The following is a 26291-nucleotide window of genomic DNA, read 5'->3' as shown; positions in this document are numbered from 1 at the left end:
TGTATGTATGTATTGCAACCACTGAACAAGTCATCTTGTCATTGCACCAACAATTGAGTCAGTCAGACAGTCAGTGAATGAATGACAAACGTCAATTGAAGAGAATTTCCATTCGTTGTAAATTAAGGACATGGACATTTGATATTTACAGTATTTTCTCTATCTCCCTCCATCCCCAACTGCTTTTTTGCATGCGTCAATGTGTATGGGTGAGCGAGTAGATTGACTTGAATCTCTCGTTGCTCTTATGATTGTTCATTGGCCATTGAACGAAGTGGTACAAAAATGCAATTAAATCCCCTGAATAAAACCTGTAACGGTCACCCATTTTTCCCAAACAATTTTTACAGAGAATGGATTTATGATGACGTTGGCAATGACACGAATACAACCGACAAAAACCATCATCGTCCTTATTATGATGATGATGATGATGACGACAATGATGATGCACGACTCACTAATCAAATTTCAAATCATTGCAAGCGTATAAAATTTAACAGAACTGAAATCGACCACTACCATGGACATCAATCAGGTGGCAATAGAATCGTAGCGATACAAACACACATACACTGAGGCCATTTAACAAATACCAACCTGTAATGAGTTGTTAACACAAAAATACACACTATTGAAAGTTTGTTGCATGATATGTATATTCAACAATTAATGCACCAACAATTCCTAGAAGTGCAGAGCTTTTTGAGGGCCATAGAATATTGCATTTTTATTTGCAACACATAATTGTTATTTCAGTTCAATGAGATTACTAGTGCCGCTCGTTGTTAACTGGAAACACTCATTCTACTAACATTCGAATAGTGTCCCTTATCATTGAGTATATGTACTAATTTAAGCACAACTCAAATGCCAATATTTCAAATTCAATGCAAACATGTTGAGAATATTGCATTAAAATCATCACGGTATTGTATGTATTTTGGTGGTTTAAGATTTAAGAAATAAAAGTCAATACTATATTAAGGTCACTCATCCCAAAAAATGGGATATTGGGCTTATTGGGTTATCGGCGTTCTACATTTATGGACAGGCTTTGAGATTCCAACACCCCTAATAGAAACTGAGATTTTCGCACAAACATGAACATGTTTCCTTCACACCGACCATTTCCAAAATGAATACATAGGTGGACCGCCATTTACACGTGACGACGATTATAAGGTTACGAGGGACATAGGGGCGGACAGACACACAGAGCCTGGACGACTCAGTTTCTTGAGAAATTTATGTCGGTATACCGTGGTGGTTTTACGTCGTTATATGGCTGAGTAATTTTTGAGAAAAACTCAACTTCTAAAAAACTCCCCACATAGTGGTGCACCGCATAAAAAGCAGTAGGAGGGAGACATCGTAAAAAAATTTTCAATAATATGCTTGCTTTCCGTTAACTTTGCTGTTTTCGGCATACAAGTAGTTTCCTGTGAAAACATAGAGTTGGACAAGTACATTTTTCCACACATGAAATGTAGTGTCATTTATCTACTGATCAATTTTTTAATTATGTAGGAGTTTATTCGAAAACATTTTCTTAACAAACCAAAAAAAAAAACCGATCTTATTTACATAACTTTTTGTCCAATTTCTAGAATTACGTTATGTTTTGTCCTTCGAAAACATTTACTTGACTTGAAGTATACTTGTTTGTGAGGAATCATATACGCACCAACACATGTATATTTGTATATTTTTCCAAGTAATCTTTCTTTGCTGATGCCTTTCGTACTAACATTTTATATTTAAATTGAATTTCAACACATAAAATAAGTCCCAAATAAAATCTTCAAACATTTCTTTAGAAAAAGTTTTCTTTCCCGTTGGGAATACAATTTGATTTTACATCATTCAATTCAACAACAGGATATTCTAAAAACAAACAAATGACACTCACACACTGACATGACCATGACGAAATTCGTTGAAGTAGAAATTAACTTAAAAAGGATGCCTTCTATGGACTCGGATTTAAACAATCATTGATCGCATAGTACGCGGTAAACCGGAACACAAATCAAATCAAGTCAAAATAACATTGTTATTCATTAATTGTAGTTCAGTGAAAACATATTTAGATAAGGGTGTCAAGGGGTGACAACCACTTGTAAATTTCAGAAAATCGAAAAAATTTTATTGGCTTATTTCATATTATAAATAGCATAGATTATGTGGTAAACAGTTCAAGTTGATCGGAACAATATTGCTTGAGATATGAATGTTGGAAGAGGAAAATTTATTGTGTTTTCTATTAAACACCTGCATGGATACAACTGAATATATCAGTTCCGACATTTTTCAACATTGAGTGAGTATGGATATGTAGAATGTAGTTTCAGTTACAAGTTGATACTGATACTTTTTCAAACAGGTATGATATGAGTTAGTATAGACAGAAAAAAGGAACATATTTGTTTATATCTGGTTTGTACAAACTGATATAAATGGATATTGGTGTGATACAATAAGTATTTATTGTATGTAGCCCAAACAAAATAGGAATTGAAATAGAAAAAATCCCACAGAGCTGAATTTTGGTGGAAATGTAGGATTTCTCATTACAAATGAGGTCCTAAAAATCTCTGTTGATCCCATGCGTGCAAAGAAACTTATTCATGGTCATAGGTCATATTTTTGGGTTTTTTATATATCTCAAAAACTGTAAGCCTTACCAAAAAGTGACTAAAGCAAAAGACAACGACCGTAAAATTCTCTATAAGATATCGCGTTCCTAAAAGTCACATAATAATGATATGCACATATAAAGCACCTATAACTTATTTGACCCGAAAGTCAGGATACAAAATCTGGTTAGACATGGTGCTACTGGATAATAATTTAAGATCATTTAAAGTGTATATGTTCTTTATCAGCCTGCTTCTACACCGATATAGCCCCATGACTGTACTTCTGTGGAAATGACTTTAATGTCCGAAGTATGTAGGTGGATAATACTTCGGTAAATGTATTGTAGGTCCATTCAGCTTGGAACAACCCCTACCTTACAAAGTGACGCGTCGTTTTAAGGGCTTTTGAAGGCATTATTCTCTTAAGGTCAATCCCCGACCAGACCAACAACCAGTTTTCGGCGGTGGTGGCCTGAGTATTTCAGCCATGAAAACTTATTTACAAGTTGTGTCGTAAGATACTCCGTTCGGGCTCGGACTTGATATGGAAGAACTATCCCTTTTCCCTTCCATGAAAACTTATTTACAAGTTGTGTCGTAAGATACTCCGTTCGGACTCGGCGATAAAAGTAGGTCCCATATCATTGTGCCAATATTAATCGCTGTGCACTCATTGATATGGAAGAAGTATGCCTTCTCCCTTCCGGGATGTTGTAGGCACATATAATATGTAAGTATTTGTTTAAACTAACCATAGGAAAGCAAATATGTTACTCTCTCTCTATCTCCCTCTCTTTTTAATCAGTACCACACCAATTTAACACGTTCGCGGACGTGACTGCTATAGCATTCATTTTCATGGTGACGTAGGATAACGTGAATGCTATAGCATTCACTTCCAAAGTAAATTTTTAGTCATTTACTTGTATACAATCGAATGTTTTTGTGATTAATGTACATAATACGACTAATTTCATAAATACCCATAGTACAATAAATAAAAAATTATAATAATATTAATAGTTAATTAATAAATACAAAAAAAACTAATTCCGAAAAAAATTGGGTGTCATTTTTTGCATCTCTCTGAGCTTTTTTGCAGCCGCGAACGTGTTAAAAATGTAACAAGCTAACACTTCCCTACCGGAAATAAATTGGTTTAAAGGTATTTTAAACCTAGTTTTGAAATAACCACAAAAGCGCTTCAATATAACAAAACTATTTGCAATAAATATTTGGAATATAATAAAACTATTTTTGATAAATATTCGCGTTTTCATTATTAGGTCGGAAACTTTTCTAGTAGCCCTCGTACATTCCACTCACTGAACCCAGAAAAACATTCGAATTGGTGCGTTCAGTTATAACAGTTCATGTCTTTAATATTTATTTATCCCCTAAATAATAAAAATGTTTAAACATTTTATTTTTTTTATGAAATTTTCCTTAGAAGTTATTCACACAAGCCTGTTACACCTATAGTATCAGTTGGTATCTGTAGTATTTGAAAAATATCTGTTGTACAACAGATACTTGAGAACGAAAAAACAAATAAAGTTCTCACTCGTTCATATACAACACAGAACTGTTTCTAACAGTTATGTTATTGTGAGTATACACAACCCAAACAATATCATAACTGTTACACTCATTCCCACATTTATATCATATTATATCTGTTATGTATATGATATATCTGTTTTGTTGATATATACAGTTATACCATTGCACGTGTTTATTTTCTATGTAATAGGCTAAGCAACAGCAAAATTTTCAACTGTGGGAAAATTCCCCCTCAGTAATGCTGGCGACATTTCCAGAGTATTTAAGCCATGAATAACTTCTCTACAAGTGGTGTCGTAAGACACGAGGTTCGGACTCGGCAATAGAGCCAATACCCAGCAAAATTTGAAGGAATGAGTTCCATACGATGACGTGATTTCATGACATCTTTTGCATTGGTTCAAACGAAGTCATGAAAGATCCGATGACATGCCAAAGCATTGGTGAAAATGACATGTCAAAGCAATGGTGTAAATGACATGCTTTGGGTCCAAAAATGAATAGCATCTTTTGGGGTCCACGCTCATACAAAATTCATCGATGAAGATGCTAAAAAGATGACATGCCAGATCACTTGCACCCATGATTGAATATCATCTTTGGCATCGAACATTTTGCTGGGTATGAATCGGCGTGCACTCATTGATATGAAAGAAGTCTCTCCTGTCCCTTCTGGGATGTTGTGGGAACATATGTATGTATGTACGTATGTAACATTAAAATTAAAAACGTGTTTTTCTCAAAATGACATTTTGAAATCGGTGGCGACTCTACCTCGAAAACTAATGAACCGATATATATATGTTTGTGGGCTTATCAAGGACATCAAAATCTAGCCCTTCATAGATCGTTTTTATTTTTAAAATGTTGCCCGTTTTATAAACAAAGAACATCAGCTTTTAAGCCAAAATTTGAAAAATTCGGAAAATAGATTAAGATAAGCTCTTTCAAGTGAAAAAATCTACCAAAAAGTTTAGTAGTTTTCTTTAAAAGAAATCATGAAAGGATTTTTATTAGGCTTTACAACTGAGGATCACCCCTAAAAAAGAATCCACTAGAGATATTATTATTTTTTACATATTTTTTTAACTTTTTCTTTTTTTTTGTGTATCGTTATAGGCAAAGTCATTTAGACAAGATGGCAATTATTGGTTCTCTTAAAAAATCATCAAATTCTCACATAAAATATATAATTTTAAAACTGAAAAAAGTTGATAACGTTGGTCAACACCTAATCACCTAACAACACCTAAATTAATGCAAACTTGCCCTATTCCGCAAAAACCTCCATTTCATAAAAATACACCAGTTCTTTTTGTGTGAAAATATATATATGTATACCACGATCGACATACTTTGCCCTATGTTAATTCAGCTTTATATATCTTCTGTGCATTACTTACTTTTGAGAGTCCTTGAACTAAAAAAAAAACAATTACGCAAATGCGCAAATTGCCCATATTTGAAACGGTGCAAGTGGCGGATTGTCTACATTTTTGAGTTAATATTTCTTGGAGTCCTTTCATTGTGGGTATACGGTGTATTTGACAACTATATTAACAATGCGTGGAGTATTTTTGTTAAAAAATTAACCCTCGTACGGGTCATTAAATGGGTCTTTTTGGCCCCTTTTCTAAAAATCATTAAAATTTCCTATTAAATGTGATCTCTGATACTATTACATTTTATAGGAAATTTTAATATATATACTCAAAATACATATTCTACAAATTTGTTCGCCATAAAATTTTACTATACGAAGAGCAAGTGACCCTATACTATATTCTGACACTGTAAATCAACGAAAATCTGCATATGCCGGCTTGTGACAGCTGATGTAAATAGTCCAGTCAAAATAGACATGCTTATATGGGGGAAATAGCGAAAATTCGCACATTCCCCATTGATCCCATGTGTGCAACCGAAGTTATTCAAGAGTCAAAGGTTATTTTTGGTGGCATCATTCAGTTTTTTGAATTTTTCTCAAAAATGGTAAGGGCTATCAGAAATCGGCTAAATGTTGTAGGCTTAAAAATTGTCTACAAGAATGATCTATAGGAGTCACCATTCTTCAGATATCGTGATATAAGTGCCAAATTACACATGTGAAGAAGTAAGTCACTTAAGAACATCATGAGGTGGACGGGATAAAATAGCATCTGTTAGGTATGTGCGCCTTGTGTTAGGTATTTCCATAAGCTTTCAAACGATACCCACCTTGTAGTAATCGGTTCCGTAGAACCGGGTCTAACCCGATTTTAAATCTGGCCTATCAATCAAATAACCGGCGAAGCGGATCCACCGCCCATGAAATTTATACATTTCCGTAATCAGCGCAACAAACCCTACCTTTTGACAAAAATTCAAAAAATGGGGGAGTTTAATATCGCTCTTTAGGATACGTTTAATATCGCTCTTCAGGGAAGCATATATTTTTTGGGGGACAGACCCGGTGAATCTAGTTATTTTAGTCATTTCACCTGTATATAGATGATGTGTTGTTTAGAACCGTTATATCTCAAGAACCATTTCTTATAGGGAACAATTATAAATTATAATTTCACAACAATTTGGGCAAAATCCCCACAACAAAAATAGAGCGGTCACAGCGGAGCAAAATTGGAGACAACCGAAGTTGAAAAGGCATAAACAAAAAGAAAATGAAAAACACTTTTTTCTTTCTCCGAACGATCGGCTTTCAATTAACAAAGGTTTATTTGTATTGGTACTTAAAAATCCATTGGAACGATATTTATTAGTTTAAATTTCAATTCAATTTCTCTTTAAGGAATACGACTTCGCACTCGTACAACAAAGGAAATTACAACAACAATAAGGAATTTAACACAAAATAGAAGAGCGAGTGACATCTAAAATGGTGTTACCATGTCGAAAGAAGTATTCTTTTTGCAGAGTTACCACATCGGTGTCGCCGCCCTCTCATCTTGGCTTAACGGCGTTTCACAAACGTGAACAGACCACACTTGTAGATAATTTTTCTGTCTACAATATGTGATCTAGTCACTTTTTGATTCGACCCATCCGAAACCCTAAAAAATCCCTAAAGCTTTACCTTTCACCCCGAATAACTGTATTTGCACACATAGGATTGATGGGGACTTTTAGGACATTGCTTCTAATGGCAAACCCTAGCTCTGCACCAAAATTCAGCTTTGTGGGAATCTTTGCTAATTTAGTGTCTATTTTGACTTGACTAAAATTTAAATTGGTAAAAAAACACTTCCATTTTTAAGAATTGATAAAGTAAACAGCTCAACTTAACGAAACTCACAACTATGTATGTGTTTTCCTAATTTACTGTGATAATTGAATACGAAAAGGAATCATCATTTAGCCCTAAATGTTAACATAAATTATTAAAAACGCACACTTCTTTGGCAACACTGAAAGTTTTAAATAAGGTTCATATACCTTTCATTACAATTATCAAAAATAAATATCAAAAATATATTTTATGAAGAAAACAAAAACAATTCAATTTGAACGCACACGCAATACGCAGAGTTATAGGTTTTACTCTAATACACAAAAATTTGAGATAACAAAATGCTGCGAGTAAATTTATAACGAAAGTCATGTGACCAAATTTTTGACAAAAAATATTTTTTTTTTTTCATAACTACTCTCGGACTCTTTTGAACAACATGTAAAAGTATTTAGTATCAATTTATATTTTTCCGCTTTTTATTAAGATTTTTTTTATTTATTTAACATACTGTATTTCATTTATTTTTTCTGTAAAAGGTGCCCAATTTTACAGTGTAAAATAATGAGGAACTAATTTGATAGTATAACCGATTTATTGGTTTAACATCGATAACCGTGTGTCTTCCAGGAATAAAAATACATATGTTCAGATCGTCACCTGAAATGCCCAAAGACGTAACCCACAACATCATAAAACGTTATAAGATTGACATTGTTGTATAAAAAATCAAACATTTTTGACATCATATTTTAAGACAGATAAGATATTTGAAAAAAATATGCAATGCAATGGCAATGCGCTGACGCCGATTTAAAATTGAGGAAATAGTCAATTAGTGAGTCGACGGTGCAGGAGACCGCATCAACAATTGCAGCTTTCAGCGTTGTGATGGTTACAATGTATTGAGGAAAAATCTTTCCAGAAGTTGAGGTGGGAACTAGCTTTCCTATTGAAAAATTCTTTTTAATACTTAGTCCAATCAAAATAGACATGCGTAAAAGGGGCAAATAGATAAAAATTCCCAACCGTGAATAGCCTGGGTTTTCCATTAAAAGAAATTCCCTAAAAGTCGCCTCCGAGTCCATGTGTGCAAAAAAGATTTTCGGGGTCAAAGGTAATTTTTGGAGAGTTTATTCGGTTTTTTTATACCCTCCACCATAGAATGGGGGTATATTAAGTTTGTCACTACGTTTGTAACTACTCGAAATAATCATTGTAGACCCCACAAAGTATATATATTCTTGATCAGCGTGCAATTCTACATCGATATAGCCATGTCCGTCCGTCTGTCCGTCTGTGGAAATCACTCTAGCGTCCGAACGGATTGACGTAGGTTGATGAAATTTTGGGAAAATATGTTATATTTACGTAGGACTTTTGGTATTGAAAGCGGGCTATGTAGGTCCACGCTTTCGTATAGCCCCCATACAAAATGACGTGTGACGCGTCGTCGTTTTAAGGAATTTTTAAGATATTTGGCCCATTTTACCACCGAATTGGTTGTAATTTGGTACTTTGTGTCTCCAGAGGCCAAAAAATATTCCTACCAAAGTTGGGTTATATAGGTCTACGTTTTGGTATAGCCCCCATATAAGGCCCCATATAAAGTACGCGTCATTTTAATATATTTTGAATGTATTAGACCCATTTGACCACAGAATTGGTTGTTATTTGGTATTTTGTGCCTTCAGAGGCCAGAAAACATTCCTACCAAAGTTGGGTTATATAGGTCCACGTTTTGGTATAGCCCCCACATAAGGCCCCTTATAAAGTACGCGTCATTTTAATATATTTTGAATGTATTAGACCCATTTGACCAAAGAATCGGTTGCAACTTTGTATTTTGTGTTTCCAGAGGCTAAGAAACATTTCTACCATAAAATGTTTATATAGGTTCACGTGTTGATATAGCCCCCATAATACAGTATCTCCCGATTTTCGATATTTTGAACGTTTTAGCCTCATTATCACGCCGAGATGGCTGAAATTTGGTATTTAGACTTCTTTAGGCGTATAAAACTTTCCTCCAGAAATTTGTAGGTATAGGTCCACGCCATCATATAGCCCCCATAGAACGGTACCTTCCGAATTTCGGTATTTTGAAGGTTGTGGCCACATTAATCCAACGAAATGGCTGAAATTTGTGGTGGAGGGTATAAAAAGTTCGGTCCGACCGAACTTAACGCTTTTCTTACTTGTTTATTTTCTCAAAAACGACTAGACTTGTCAAAAAAGATCATAGTAAAAGTTGAAGATTTCAAAATAGTCACTATTCCTGAGATATCGCGATCTTAGGGTCAAATTACACATATTGACAAATAAGCCGAGTAAATACATTATGAGGCGAACCAGTTAACACCATGTGATAAATATTTCCATAAACTTTCAACCCATCTTGTAGTAATCGGTTCAGTAGAACCGGGCCTTACACGGTTTTTTAATCTGGACTTTCGGGTGATACAACCGGATAACCTGATCCGCCCCCATTAAAATTATACATTTCCGTAATCAGCTCAACAAAGCCTACATCTGGAGCAAGGTTCATTCGGTAAGGTTATCCAGAAAACAATTTCAAGGTTTGTCTTCTCTTGATGTCAAAAGTTTTTGCGCGAAGAATGCACAAAAAGGGATTAAACTAAGAAATATTATTGCCACAATTCAAATAAAGAAGTTGTGAAAGTATAATTTTGGTTGAACTGAAATGTCTGTTATAATTGTCATCATCTGTGCTTACAGGGTCACCTTATTATTGCATCATGTTCTGGCGCAATAATTGCTGCAAAAATCAAAGACTACTTTGATCACTACTGTTGCTTAGTTTTCAAATAATGTGGGTTACACCTTTTGGCATTTCGTGAATATGATCGTAATTTTTAAAAGCAGAAACTTGAAATTTTGCCCGTACATATTTTTTAGTTTTATGTACCAGATTTCATCAAAAACGAATTTTGACTTTCATGTGGGTTATGACTTTGGGTATTTATGGTGGCGATATAAGATTTATATTAAAAATGTTAACAATTTCCACATAAATTATTTTGTCTGGTCATCATCTCATCCTATTCATACATTATATAAAATTTCGCGTCGATCGGGCTATTATTGCGACCATATAATATGATAAAAAATATGTTTTTGGTCCATTTCACCCGCATTTTGCGATCAACACCAACAACAATATGTGTTTATTCTGTTGGGAAAGCGACCTCCATACCAAATTTCGTAATGAGCAGCCAATAATTGCGCACTGGAGTTTTATTACAATTTGTAATGAAAAACTTTTCAATCGATAAAAGTCACTGACTTCGAAACAGCACATAAGGAAATGTACCTTTAAAAAATCTAATATCAATATTTAAAAAATATAAATTAATACAGATATTAGTATTTCCATATAAAATAATTGTATATGTTTTTCATTCCCTATCTTCATTCGGAGTAGCGGGCACTTTGCTAGTATTTAACAAGTGAGAAAAGGCTATAGTCGGTACGGGGCCGACTATGTGATACCCTACACCACTACCTCTGTGCATAATCTTTTCACTAGAAAACATTTCTTTTAGGGAGATACGGAAGTTTTCACCTATCTGATTTTATACCAAATGACTTAAGGCGAACTGAACCAAAATATTTAATATTTAAATTTATATTTGAATACTATCGACATCACCAACATTAATAGGCTTCTATCTCTGTGAGAAAATTTCGTGATGATCCGACCAAATTCCGACCTGTAGTGTGATTGCAGAAAAAGTGGAAAAAAGGGATGCGTTACCGACTATTGTCGGTCTCTATTATTTGACCACCTACGCCAACCTTCTTTGCATAATTTTAAAGATGGGATATTCTACTTTCTTAGTCAGGCTTTGCTTTTAGAAGGTCCCCAATGATAGGTGTGATATCCGTCATTATTATTAAAATCGCAAAAATGAAAAGTTGGGTTCTAATAGCGACTATTGCGATATCTTCGTTGTTTGACCACCTACGACAACCTACGCTACATCGTTGTAAAGGCGATATTTTTTTCTTTCATTGCCAGGTTTTGCATTTTGTATACCCCTTATAGACGCTGAGATATTTGTTTTGAAATAAAATGTTGACTTTTTCCGAATAAATTTGTTGCTCATTCCGACCCCTAAATATTATCCGACCACCACCAAAATCAATAGGCTTCTTCATATGTGAGACCCCCATTAACCCTCAAAATTTCGTGACGATCCGATCAAAATTGCGACCTGTAGCGTGATTTCCAAAAAAATTAAAAATGGGATGTATTACCGACTATTGCGATATCTGCGTTAGTTCGTCACCTACGCCGACCTAGTTTGCATCATTGTAGAGATGGATCTTCTACATTCATAGTCAGGCTTTGCTTTTGAAAACTCCCCAACCAAAGCTGTGATATTCGTCATTATAATTAAAATCGCAAGAATGAAAATTTGGGTTTTATTTGCGACTATTGTAATATCTTCGTTGTTTGATCACCTGCGAGAACTTACTTTACATCAATAGAAAGGTGAGGTTTTCTACTTTGATTGTCAGGTCTTGCTTTTGGTATACCACCAAAAATTTCGTGACGATCCGATAAAAATTGCGACCTGTAGCGTGATTACAAGGTTTAGATGGACAGACGGACTGACGGACGGACACACATAGCCAGATCGACTCAGCTCGTCGAGACGTTCATTTTGGTATATATAAGTACATGGTCTACGACCATTATTTCCATGCGTTACAAACTTTTTGGCCAAAACCAACTTATAATACCCTCCCCACATAGTGGTGTAGGGTATAATAAATGGTAAAATAACAATTGTGAAAAATTCTTCCATTTTTCGAAAGTACATATTGTAACTCTAATGTAGAAGAAATTAAAAGTCAGATGAATCAAAATCGATATAACATAACAAATTTCTGGAACTCTGAACAGTGGCTGCTAAATTCGTGGGATTTCTACTTAGTAAGCTTTAGCAAAATTCTTCCAAATATATTACAGAGGTGCAGATGGTATGATATATGTAAATAACTCCTACAAATCGTATATCAAACACTGTTGGCTCGGACAGTTTGTTCTAATATTTGTGAGTTCACGACATTCGTCCTATATTCATCAAACTATTGTTGCAAAAATATATTTTTCCAATGATAACACTACGAAAATTTAACAGTTTGGCAAAAATTAATCAACAAAAGATGTTCTGTTGACAAAATCGCTACAAAAAGATTATTTTTTGCTTTTAAAATAATGATATTTGTAAGTATATATTATAAGGATTTTGTTTCTAATTTTACTCAATTTATTATAATCTAAAGAAAATCAAATAACCCACTATCTATTTGGACCGGTGGAAAATCTGTAATGTTTCCAAAATTCCACCACTGTCTCAAAATGTTGCGTATCAGAAGAATGCGCATTGTTACAAATTCAAAGAAATGGAAAAACAAAGCACCTGCAATGACAAAACTTAGGAAAATGCTAAATGCTTTTGTACATAACTTACTTGAAGTCATCAAAGTGCAAGAGGCAACCAATATTTCGACAAAAGTTAGGCGCTCATGGGGACTGTGATTAATGGCCTCCATGCAAAAGAGAACTTGTTGTAATACCACATGACCAAGCGGTAGCAACGAAAAGCTGTAGAGTAAATTTTTCACTATAGGCCGTGCACATTGGTTGAAAAAGTTCGTAATCTTTTGATGCCAGCTTAGCTTTTCAGCTGGTATAATAAAGGAAGTGTTGCATATTTCACAGTGAATATTTCTTCGATGCATTATCCATCTTTTCAGGCATTGTAAATGTATGTGACCCTGGAGAAATGGGAATAATTAGTGTACGTATACCTAGGTATGAATTATAATGGTTTTCTTACCACTGTGCCGCGACAGAGACAAGGACTTTCTATCACCATCATATCGCTTCGATTCCAGCGACAAATGCGACATGAATTTCCATGTTCATCGAACGATCTTACGGTTTCAATGGATTTCTCTTCAGCCACAGCATCTTCCCCGTGCTCTATAACGACGGGATGTAGAGTCATGTTTTCGTTCGTTGATGCCACACTGTTGAATAAACGTATTGCACTGACTTCAGAAAGTCTATGAACTGCGTTTTCATTACTGCCCATTCTTCTGTATCGTTGCGCAATTTTTTTCTTCAGGGATGGAGCTGACTTTTTCGAGACTTAGATTTATAATTTTCGATATTTAAATAGCCACACACATTGTTTGATTTATTGAATTAATGAATAGAGAAAATGTAAAAATAAAAATTGTTCGTTTTCTGAAAAGTCAAATAAGTACATAAATTTCATTTGCTTCGTAATTAATACAAAATGGACTAACTCTAATATTAATATTCTACAAACTTAAAAAGTTCTGACTGCCATACAGCCGTTCATGAACACCAATATTCATTCTTATAATCTGAGTAAGAATTTAACCAAGTCGAAGTCCACACAAAATAAATGCACTAACGGCAGAATTACCGACAATCATTGTTTATGTTTATTTTTGTTGAAGTTAGGTAAGATAAAATAAAGAAGTCGCTAAGATCTACCGATAGCTACAGCGACGTCAACTTTTATTTATATTTTAAATTCATAATTTTGTTTTTTTTTAATTTACCGCATGTAGTCGATAATCAAAAAGAGTTGCAGAATTGCACTACAGGCTGTTTGTCACGAACATTGCAACGAAGCAAATATGGCGAAAACATAAAAACGTATACACTAGTTTCATGAAATAATGTATTTTGGAATAATTACACAGTGCTACAAAAAGGCGATGACAATTTTAATTTAAAGCATTTGTGATAGTATGTGTAAATTTTCCAAAATTTGAGAATGTATGTGTTAAGTGGGTGACGTAGGGGATGGAAGATACCAAGGAACGGTCCTGACCGGTTTTAACATGGCAAAGCCCAGGATTTATCTTGGTCCCTCTTTCATCTCAAGTGGACACTGACCTCCCCGTGGTGTCACCTGGGGAACTGCCTTTAACACCCGTTAAAGGTAGTGAGCTAACATGTGCCGCGCGTTCACCCATAAGAACGTTAAAAACTTGGGTTTGGGCGTCGGGTTAGTAACCCTCCCCTAGAAAAAAACAGCCTACTATGAAAAAACGAAAGAAAAGAAAAACAAACCCCTCCAAAGTTGACGAACCCCGCAAACGTTTTAAGGACTATGATCTGCGAATCTGCACCTGGAATGTTCGCACTCTTTATAGAGAAGGTGCAGTCTTCGCATTGGCAGACGTACTTGAAAAGTACAAGGCCGATATTACTGCCATACAGGAAATACGATGGATTGGGAAAGGCGTCACAACAACACCTAAAGGTGACGCACTGTATTATAGCTGCCATGACGTAAAGCATGAGTTTGGTTGCGGATTCGTAGTTAGTCGGAGACTAAAACATCTGGTATCCAGCTTCACCCCAGTGAATGAAAGACTTGCTGCAATTCGAATAAAAGCTAAATTCTTCAACATCAGCTTTATTTGCGCTCATGCTCCCACTGAAGAAAAGGACGAACAGACCAAAGATATATTTTACGAGCGCTTAGAAGAAACATATGACCGTTGCCCTGCCCATGACATTAAAATCATTCTAGGCGATTTTAATGCCAAAATTGGAAAGGAGAATATCTTTGGCCCAACAGTCGGGAAATTCTGTCTCCACAGTGAAACATCTGACAATGGTATGAGGCTGATAGACTTTGCAGCTGCAAAAAACATGGTAGTTAGCAGTACCAGATTTAATCATCTCGATATTCATAAGGGCACCTGGCTGTCCCCAGATCAAAGAACAAGTAATCAAATTGATCATGTTGTGATAGATGGAAGACATTCATCCAGCGTGTTGGATGTACGATCGTTCCGAGGCGCAAACATTGATTCGGACCACTATCTTGTTGCAGCAAAGGTACATACCCGTCTAAACGTTGCAAATAAAGCACGAACAGACACAACGCGGAAGTTGGACATCGATAGGCTGCAAACACAACAGATAGCCACAGCATATTCCACTCAACTAGCCCAATTGCTTAACGCGAGCACTCCTTGTCCCGATAACATAACAACACAATGGCAAAATATTGCCCACTCCATGCAAACAGCCGCAAAATCCATACTTGGATTCCAGAGACCTCCACAAAGGAATTCATGGTAGACCAGGAGTGTCGTGCTGCTACCGAAGATAAAAATGCGGCATATAGAGCTACTTTACAATCAGTAGCAACGCGTAGCGCACGAGAGAGATATCGGGAGAAAAGGAGAGAAGAGAAACGTCTTTTCCGCAAGAAAAAGAGAGAAATGGAAAAGCGGGAGTGTGAAAAAATCGAGATGTACAGGAGCCAGAATAAAGTCCGAAAATTCTACCAAAGAGTGAAACATCAAACAGATGGCTTTGGTACAGGCACATCCTCCTGTAGAGACCAGCAAGGTAATCTGGTAACAGATACAGATAGCGTGCTCAGGATATGGAAGGAACATTTCTCCAATCTGCTGGTATCCAATAGTGGCGAAGACGATGATACCGCAGATCCAATCCCAGAAGATGGTATAGAATGTATACCACCCGGCCAAGATGAGGTAAAAACAGCAATCAACCGGCTGAAAAATAATAAAGCAGCAGGAGCCGATGGCTTACCAGCCGAGCTGTTTAAAACAGGAGGCGACGCGCTGATAAGGTGTATGCATCAGCTAGTTAGCACCATCTGGCAGGAAGAACGCGTACCCGACGATTGGAACCTGAGCATCCTATGTCCCGTCCACAAAAAAGGAGATAAGACAGTATGCTCCAACTATAGGGGCATAAGTCTACTCCCTATTGCCTATAAGATAGTGTCAGGGATACTGTGCGAACGAATAAAGCCTATGGTCAACGAGATAATTGGACCATACCAATGTGGCTTTAGACCTGGAAAGTCCACCATTGACCAGATATTTACCCTGCGGCAAATCCTAGAGAAGACCCAAGAGATGCAGATCGACACATTTCATCTTTTTGTCGATTATAAAGCAGCATTCGACAGTCCCCTCCGATCAAAGGTATTCCATGCAATGTCTGAATTTGGTATTCCCGCAAAGCTCATCCGGCTTTGTAAGATGACTCTAACTGATACTAGGTCCTCAGTTCAAATTGGAAAGAACCTCTCCGAAGAATTTTGTACCAAAAGAGGTTTCAGACAAGGAGACAGCCTTTCGTGTGACCTATTCAACATTTTGCTGGAAAAGGTAATACGAGATGCAAATGTCAAAAGAAATGGCACAATTTACACCAATAGCCACATGTTACTTGCCTATGCTGATGACATAGACATCATGGGACGATCAGTAAAGGAAGTAACTGATACCTTTAGGAAGGTCGAAGCAGAATCTGCGAAAGTGGGTCTGGCGGTAAACGGCGAAAAGACCAAATTGATGGTGTCGACGCGCAAAGCGTCCATAGAGCTCGGACCAACCGTAGAAGTTGGTACCTACAATTTTGAGGTAGTTAAAGACTTCGTCTACCTCGGCACTGCCATAAACACAACAAACAACATCAGTTGTGAAATAAGAAGAAGAATTGTATTGGCCAACAGATGCTACTATGGATTAAGTAAGCAATTTAAAAACAAAGCCACATCTCGTCAAACAAAAATAACACTATACAAAACGCTGATACTACCCGTGCTAATGTATGGCTCCGAAGCATGGGTACTTGCGCAAGCAGATAAGGCAGTGCTTGGTGTGTTTGAGAGGAAAATTCTTCGAAAGATCTACGGGCCGATTTGCGTTGACGGTGAATATCGACGTCGTATGAACCACGAGCTATATAAGCTATACAAGGACATGAATATAGTTAAACGTATCGAGATGCAACGATTGCGTTGGCTAGGCCATATCTTTATAAAGGAAAAGTGTCAACATTTCAAAAATAGTAGACTGTTGCAGGTTCTGGAACAGAGCAATAGTTGCGGTCAAAATAATAGTAGTGTGTTAAAAATATCGAAATGCCATCAAACATTTTTCTGGGTTATGTTTGATGCTATGCTGTTGATTTTGTTCGTAGCACAGTACAGCAATAGTTTTCGTTTTTGTTTTCTTGACTACGGCTGTTTACTATGCTGTTAAAATGTCTGCAGCACAGCATAGCAATAGCATTCGTTTTTGATTTTGATGACTATGCTATGTGCTTCGCAGATTTCAGAAGCACAGCATAGACCATGTGCTGTGCTACTTTTATGTTCGCAGCATAGCACAGCAACAGTTTTCGATTTTGTTTTTGAAAACAGCACAGCATAGCAATAGCATATTTTTAGTGATTTCAGTGCTGTGCTGGTAGCAAATTCAAACACTGCTTTATATTTACCTTTTGATTCAAATTTGTTATATTTTAGAGGATTTTCAAAATGTATTTATGTTTTTCATGAGAAAATGTTTAGAACGTCCCTATTATTTAATATTTTCTTTGACATTTAATTTTCAATAACAACAATGTTGTTTTTGTAAATTTTTTAGTTGTTGTAATTCATGCAGGTACCTTATATAAATATGCTGTGAAAATTAGTAAACACAAAAGCAACAAGTAGTTTGTTTATAAAACCTGTTTTGGGCATTTTATAGAAAACGCGAAAAATTAATTAAGAGTCATTGTGGATATGATTTAATGTTTGTTCCAATGCAATCCTGAATAATTTTTTGCATACAATGTTCTAAAAACATTTTTAAAAATCATTGAATTGGATTGTTTTTAAAATTATTTGGCATATTATTCAAACTATACACACACGAATACAACCGTGCAGTTATTGTTTAGTCAATATTTTCCTTGTTTATTTTGCTATTGTTTTTGTTGTATTTCCTACCACATTTGTTGTAATCATTTCAGTTGCGTCTTAATTATTCTTCTACATTGTGAATTCATTCATTATTACCCATTCATTCATCCGTCTTTTGGTATGTGTGTGTGTATGTGCATTTGCGAAACGATTGACATTTCGCTTGACCATTGTATAAAATCCTAGATTGAGGATTTTAGAACAGTATATGCTTTAACAAACCAGTATAAATGTGAAATGAAATGAAACCGTCGATGGAGTAAAGGGTAAGCCAAGTAAAGTAAAGCTGTGTGCTTAGTGGAGTCAAGGTATTTACTTAGTAAAGTCGTGAACGAATAAGTGAAGTAAAGTCAATAAAACATTGTAAGACTCGTAATCTAAACGGAACCGAGTTTTTATTAATAATATCAAATAATTATAAATACTCGAATCAAATCAAATTAAAAGATAACTAAAATATCAGGATTTTATTGGAGAATTTGTCGAATGAGCCGGGTGCGGCAACTATAGTTACCGGACCAGCGCCTAATAATTAACTGCTGTCGATTCGTTCATTCCTTGCTTTTCTTGCCCTCCTGTTACTTCGTTCATTCCTGTTGATTCCTTCTGGTTAATAGGTTTAGAATCTTGATTTTGTTCACGTGCCATCTGCCAATGGATTTGGGGTTCTTGGAGAGTATACCTCGAAATATAGCTGGGTAAATCACCTCTTCTATCGAAATGGTAGTGGTTAGGTCCGTGATACCAACCGAACATCCTGGACCTATGTCCATAATTTTTAGCGGAGAAGTTCATTGATCAATGGGAATCCTAAGTGTGAAATTATAGGTAACTCGGTTTAAAAACGTCAAAATACTTAAACCGCGCGGTACAGTTATAAAGGGGTTATACTAAAACGTGAACTAATATAGTCCATTTTCGAACATGGTGTGCGCGTGTGTGAAGTGGGTGAATCTCTGTACACAAGGTTCTGTAATCTGAAATTATTCTTTGTGTTTAAATTCGTAAATCTTATGGTTTAATTAGAAAGGTTAACTAAAGCTTTCTGTCACTTTAATTTTTTATACCCTCAGCCTTTAGGCTAGAAAGGGTATATACACTTTCATATGGGCAAAATGTGCCTCATCGAAATAAAGGTTTTAGACCCCAAGTATGTTTAGACGAAATGTGTTTCACACAATTTGGAGTTGATTTAGCCATGTCCGTCCGTCTGTCTGTCTAGCTGGCTGGTGCGCACGATAACTCTCGAACAGATGAACCAATCCTGTTCAAATTTTGGCTTTCGTAATATTTTGTCCAAACTTAGTTTAAGTTCGAATATGTGCTACATCGGTCCACTCCTTCCGGTACCTCCCCCACAAAAGTTCCAAAATGTTCGGAAATTTTGTTGGCATGACAACTCTTGAAGGGAGTAACCGTGAAATTCGTGAAATTTCTACCAGACTAAGATGAGGTTTCAATATGGACTCAATCGGCCCACTTCTTCGGGTACCTCCCACACAAAATTTCGGATAAGTTCAGTTTAGGCCTGCTCTCGAATCGCTTTGAATCGTTGTAGCAACTTGTATTCACTTCCCCCCATACGACGGTACAAGTTTCATTAGGGGCAAAACAATACTTCCTGATAAAATGACCGGAAAGGTGCAAAAAGCCCCTATGACACCGTGTGTATTGGTTGGAGCGCAAAATATCTCTCGAACGGATCTATCGATTCGGTCCAAATTTTGGCCTTCGTAATATTTTATCAAAACATAGTTTAAGTTCCAAGATGGGCTATATCGGTCCACTCCTTCAGGTACCTCCCCCACAAAATTTCAAAGATGTTCGGAAAATTTTCCGCACGATAACTCTTGAAGGCAGTGACCGATGTAATCTATACTTTGCACATCCTAATATATCTACCAGATATAGATCAGGTTCGAATATGGACTATATTTGTCTACTCCTTCTGGTACCTCTCACACAAAATTTCGGATAAGTTCACTTTAAGACCTGCTCTCAAATCACTTTTATTTTTGTTAAAGCGATTTGCATTCGCTACCTTCATTACGACGGTAAAAGTTTTTTCAGGGGCAAGTCCATATTTCTTGGGAAAACAGCCCGAAAGGTGTAAAAAAACTCCTATGTCACCATATGTGGCGGTCGGAGAGCACGATAACTCTCGAACTGTTCAACCGATTTGGTTCAACATTTGGTCTTCGTCATATTATATCCAAACTTAGTTTCTTGGGACAATACCGGTCCAGAATTTCCGATACTTCTCCACAATATTTAAAAAATTTCACTAAAATGCTAGGACGATATCACTTGAATGGGGCAACCAATATGGTCCAAACTTTGGATCTCCTAATATTTTATCAAAATTTCGTTTAACTTCTAAAATGGCCAATATCGGTCCTCCTTAAGGATACCTGCCCCACAAAAGTTCAACTTTTGTGTAATGGTGCAGTTAATTCCTAATCCACGTTTTTGTCGGCAAGTTCAAATGTCTAAAAAGGGCCACAAAATTCTGAAGAGACCTTAAATACATTCGATCTGTCCGTAGGTGAAAGTTTCACTTTACACTCACACTTTTTTACTGGTTTCTTTCGAGTGTTCCTAAAACTTCAAAACAATATACACAATCTGTGTATGCGTGTGTACTGTTTGAAAAATAATGATCAGGAATATTGTGCGAACGACTAAAGCCAATGGTCAACGAGATAATTGGACCATACCAATGCGGCTTTAGACCTGGCAAGTCCACAATTGACCAGATATTTACCCTGCGGCAAATCCTGGAGAAGACCCAAGATCGACACCTACCACCTTTTTGTCGATTATGAAGCAGCCTTCGACAGCCCGCTGCGTTCAAAGGTATTCCAAGCCATGTCTGAATTTGGTATCCCCGCAAAGCTCATCCGGCTTTGTAAAATGACTTTAACTGACACGAGGTCCTCAGTTAAAATAGGAAAGAACCTCTCCGAAGAGTTTAGTACCAATAGAGGTTTCAGACAAGGAGACAGCCTTTTGTGTGACCTCTTCAACATCCTGCTAGAAAAGGTTATACGAGAGGCAAACGTCAAAAGAAGTGGCACAATCTACACCAATAGTCATATGTTACTAGCTTATGCTGATGATATAGACATCATGGGCCGATCAGTAAAAGAAGTAACTGATACCTTTATAAAGGTCAAAGGAGAATCTGCTAAAGTGGTTCTGGCGGTAAACGGTGAGAAGACCAAGTTGATGGTGTCGACGCGCAATGCATCCATTGAGCTCAGACCGACCGTGGATGTTGGTTCCTATAATATTGATGTAGTAAAAGACTTCGTCTACCTCAGCACCTCCGTAAACACAACAAACGACATCAGTTGTGAAATAAAAAGAAGAATTGTAGTGGCCAACAGATGATACTTTGGTTTAAGTAAGCTGTTTAAAAATAAAGCCACATCTCGTCAAACAAAAATAACGCTCTACAAAACACAGATACTACCCGTGCTGATGTATGGCTCCGAAGCCTGGGTATATGCGCAAGCAGACATGACAGTGCTTGGTGTGTTTGAGAGAAAAATTCTTCGAAAGATCAACGGACCAATCTGCGTTGACGGTGAATATCGACGTCGCATGAACCACGATCTGTATTTGCTGTACAACGACATCAATATTGTTAAACGTATCGAGATGCAGCGATTGTGTTGGCTAGGCCATATCATAAGAATCCACTTGTTTGCGCCATCTATTCCTTTGCCTGCCAATTCTGCGTGCACCGCCATGTGGCATGTATTCATACGCCTTTTTAGCGGGTTCATCATCGCTCATGAACCCGCTAAAAAGGCGTATGAATACATGCCACATGGCGGTGCACGCTGAATTGGCAGGCAAAGGAATAGATGACGCAAACAAGTGGATGATGAGATGAAAAGGCGCGGTATTCCAGAGTGCGAAGCAACAAATAGAGAGGAATGGAGATCTCTTTTTAGTTCGGCCTATAGAACAAATGTTCTGTAATGGGCCAGCTAAGTAAGTAAGTAATACTATTCACATAATCTTAGAACCGTCAATAGAATCGTCCATCGGGCACCATTAGGACATGAGTTCTTCACAAGCAAAAAGAATGTCTATGCCGAAATTTAGTTTACTTGTAACCTTTAAACAGAGGCGGTATGAGCCGCATTTCGAGGAATAAATAGAAATTTCAGAACAGTATTTTTAAATATAGACTTACCTTCAATAGACCCAAATTTATTTTTTTTAAATCAATTATATATTTTGCACTAAAGTGTAATCGATCTTAGGTGAATGATTTAATTAAATTTTGCTATATAATCAAAGAATAATTACTGTATATACCTCTCTGGAATTTATTACATTTCGATACATGTATGTATATATTTATGTACAAAGTACATATGAAGAATAAATTTGAAACTGCTAGGTATTTGCCAACTTTTGTTAGCGAACGATAGTAAATGTGTGTATGTTTGACAAACAAATGAATTTCGAAATTCAATCACAATAAAATGAATTTGTTTATGTGTGTCTACTATGTCTTATGATCTTAGAGGTAGTTTACACTATCTATCAATGTCATATTACATGAAATTTGCCAACGTTATACTGTCGCTTTGTGTGCAATACGGGGATTTTCCTTACGCCATTTACTTTTAGAGTCCACACCAGCAAAAATGCAATGACGCCTCCACATTGTCTGTGTGGCATGGTAGAACAAGAAAAGGTAGCAGCAATACCCAGCTGACTGAACTGGGTTGTAGTGTTAGTGTCAAATTCCATTCGACATTTTATGTATTTATTTCTATGTTCGATGTATATTAGGGATATATATTTTTGAAGAACAAATTTATTCATCAGAAAAAAAAAACTATTTCCCATAAAGACGGCTTCATATCATTGACATGTAACCTCCTCCAGGTCCGAACGACATGCCGCACACTAAAACATCGCTTATAGAGGCGGTACAATATTTGTTAATATGTGTGGTATTTTGTTAAACTTGAAAAGAATAAAGCCCTAATAAACATGTGCTTTTTTGTTTTCAAAAGCAAATGATTGAAACATCTTCTCTTTTTTCAATGAATTACCAGCGACCCGAAACATTTTTGCAAGTATTCTACTTTCTGCGAGAAATTATGCATTTAGTGGAATGATATGGAAACATTCAAATTGAAAATCTAACGAGTTTTCATTCATGTTTTCCAAAATATTCAATCAAATGTGAAAAAATATTAGTTTTTTAAATTCCAATAATTTATAGACATTTCCTTGTTTTGTTTACATTTACGTTGACACTAAGGTTTACAAACAAAAACAAATTCCTTTGTGGTTGTTGTTCGAGTTGTATTTGTTGTAGTATTAACTTTACCTTGTATTTGTTCTACCATGTCTGTGTGGGTAGATATGGAATGTTTTTATTTCGTGTCATACGACTTTCATGGCTAGTGTAAACACCACTTTAATTCGGTGTGGAATGTTACACATACGCACAGCTTTATTCACAGTTGTGTTGCTTTAACGGTTAGAATAACACGGTTGCTGTAAAGGACCAACAACAAGACAAACAAATAAATGTTACATTCGTTTATAACATACTTTGCTACAAACTCACAAATACATATACAATTTTTATACTTGTCCAAATACACCAATGAGCACTCAATGAAACAATCGTACGTACTTAACACACACAGTTTAATATACGCAAGTATGTTTATATTAATGTAGGTTTGTGTGGATATGGACGTAGACGTGTGTACTTTGTATATCAAGTGATTTCTATTAGATGTTGTTGTTGTTTCTCCTTCTGTTTTTACAACAGTCGTTATTGCTGCCTGCAGTGGAATTCGATAATTTGTCTAAGATATGAGATATTCCACATGAAACTTCAAATATATTTGACGAAGAGACTAGGCAACTATGGAGGAATAGATGCAAGTTAAATGCTGTTCGTATGCCACCATTGTGCAATTATTTTATGTAGGTTGTGCTGTTCCAGAGATGGAGCTTCTAGCAAAACCTTGTTCAATGTGCACAGGCCAGACATGATCATATTTCTAACGGTAAAATATCCCTCAACGTAATGTTTTCTGTAATATTCTGATTATTTCAGTCTTGTTAACTTATCTGCAAGTGTTGTCGTTAGACACGCCATTCGAACTTGTTGTTAAAACGAGGTCACCATATCATTGAGCGAATATGAATCGGAGTGCACTCATTGATATGGGGGAAGTCTATCTTGAACCTTCCGGGATGTATGTATGTATTTGGCTTTCAAAATGGTTACTACTTTGCACCACAATCCAAAGTGTTCGTATTATTACATTAGTAATATCTCATATACGAAATAATCAACACATAATTCCACAAATACATTTGACAGGAATCTTACACTTGTGGCCGAATCGGAACAATTGCCGATTGGGCGGTGTGGGATATGGTATAAAATAAATACTCGAAGTGTTTATTGATATAATCGCACGTATTTAGATAAAAACATGTTCCTTTGTGGGCCCCATTTACATATGCAAAATATAAATTATACTTATACACACATACACTTGCACACACACTTCTCTCCTGACTATGTTTACGGTTTCTTTCCAAATCGAATTTAAATGAAAACGTAAATCGGCACAAAAGAAACGTATGTTTTCTACTTTCTTGTCGATAAATTCTGTTATTGGAATTTTCACGATTATTCGTGATAACAGGCGTTGTTCCATTGTTGTGATGGTTGTACCTACATTCATGTGTATGCGTTGCGTGTTTATAGCCTTTATGGAATCCTTGATTTTGAAATTGTTTTCTATGATTGGCCTAGACAAGCACAACATGATGTAAATTAAATGTTGAAGACATTTGATTGCGAAAATGTTGATTCGTGATTCAATATAAATTGAGAGAAAAACAAAACAAAGATTTACATTGATATAAGGTGTTTTCTGGAAGGGAGATGAGGTGGAAATGTCATAAAGCGAACAACTGATACATGGTGTAGTATTATATTTGCCAAGAGAAGAGACCGAAGCTAGGTAGCAATAATTCAAAAAATTCGAAATGGGACTCATAAAAAATAAGAATGTTCAGTCACTTATAACCACCAAAGATCAAACTTCCAAATGGAAGAAATGTTTCAATACAATCTATATTTTCAGAAATTATTATCTAAAAAAACTACAAAAATATCTGAAAAACAATCCTTGTAAATTATGTAAGTGTCGCTAGCAGCAGAGGGTATATCTTCCTCAAAACAAATCCTGTCATATTGTACGAGGGATGCACGAAAACTACCTGGCCTAGGCAACACCGCGTATTGCCAGGCGCCATTTGAAAGTTTGACAGTTTTTAGCCTGGACTTACTCAGGACATTTTGTCGTACGACCATGTTATGTGTTGTTTACAGTGATTTGAAAAAATCACTTTGCAAAAAAATGGAATTTACTTGTGAACATTTTCGTCCAAGAATTTTTCACAACTTTCGACGTGGATAATCACCCCAGAGAGTGTTCGATCAAATTAAATCTTTGTATGTCGATAAAGGACCGTCCTATAGGACCATGAAAAACTGGTTTAATTAATTCAACCGTAGTCGGCACTTGCAAAAAACGAAGGTCGTGAGGGTCGCGCAAAATCGGTCGTTGTGCCAGAAAAAATATGCCGTGCATGAACCGATAATGCTAGATCGCCATGTTAAATACCGTGAGATAGAGGCATCCTTGCGCATTTCTTCCACCAACTAACATTTGCTATTGCATAAGCACCTAGGCGCAAAAATAGATTTTTCTCGTTATATGTAACAAAATTGGACAATCGCTCAAAAAAGACTCCTGTGAATTGGGTGAGGTGCCCAACATGACTAAAAATCATGAATGTTTAAAATGTTGTGTAGCGTTACGTAAAGTATTTTGAAGGTTTTTAGTTGGGTTTAGTATATGCAATATTGACACAAGATTAAAATTTGGAACAGAGTTGGATGTTTAGAATTGAAAATGAACCATATCAGACCACGTTCGATATGTTTGAGCATTAATTTCGTTTTCC

At 36.1% G+C, this 26291-nt stretch overlaps 1 protein-coding gene and 1 pseudogene across 1 annotated transcript; one reads left to right on the top strand and one right to left on the bottom strand.

The window, feature by feature from the left end:
- The window catches only part of LOC141398495 (aryl hydrocarbon receptor nuclear translocator homolog), a 157897-nt pseudogene that overhangs the window by 96738 nt on the left and 34868 nt on the right, over nucleotides 1-26291 (top strand).
- On the bottom strand, nucleotides 12676-13714 carry LOC141397435 (uncharacterized). Its single transcript, XM_073973589.1, has 3 exons — nucleotides 13305-13714; nucleotides 12936-13242; nucleotides 12676-12884 (listed from the first exon to the last, which is right to left on the bottom strand). Exons 1-3 carry the CDS (start codon nucleotides 13560-13562, stop codon nucleotides 12742-12744), a joined length of 708 nt encoding a protein of 235 aa, XP_073829690.1. The 5' UTR covers nucleotides 13563-13714; the 3' UTR covers nucleotides 12676-12741.

The sequence above is a fragment of the Musca autumnalis genome, unplaced genomic scaffold (assembly GCF_047663935.1).
Source record: "Musca autumnalis isolate F117 unplaced genomic scaffold, ASM4766393v1 scaffold_3, whole genome shotgun sequence".
NCBI classification, from domain to species: domain Eukaryota; kingdom Metazoa; phylum Arthropoda; class Insecta; order Diptera; family Muscidae; genus Musca; species Musca autumnalis.
Note: the sequence above shows the minus strand (reverse complement) of the source record. Positions and strands in the feature narration are given on the sequence as shown.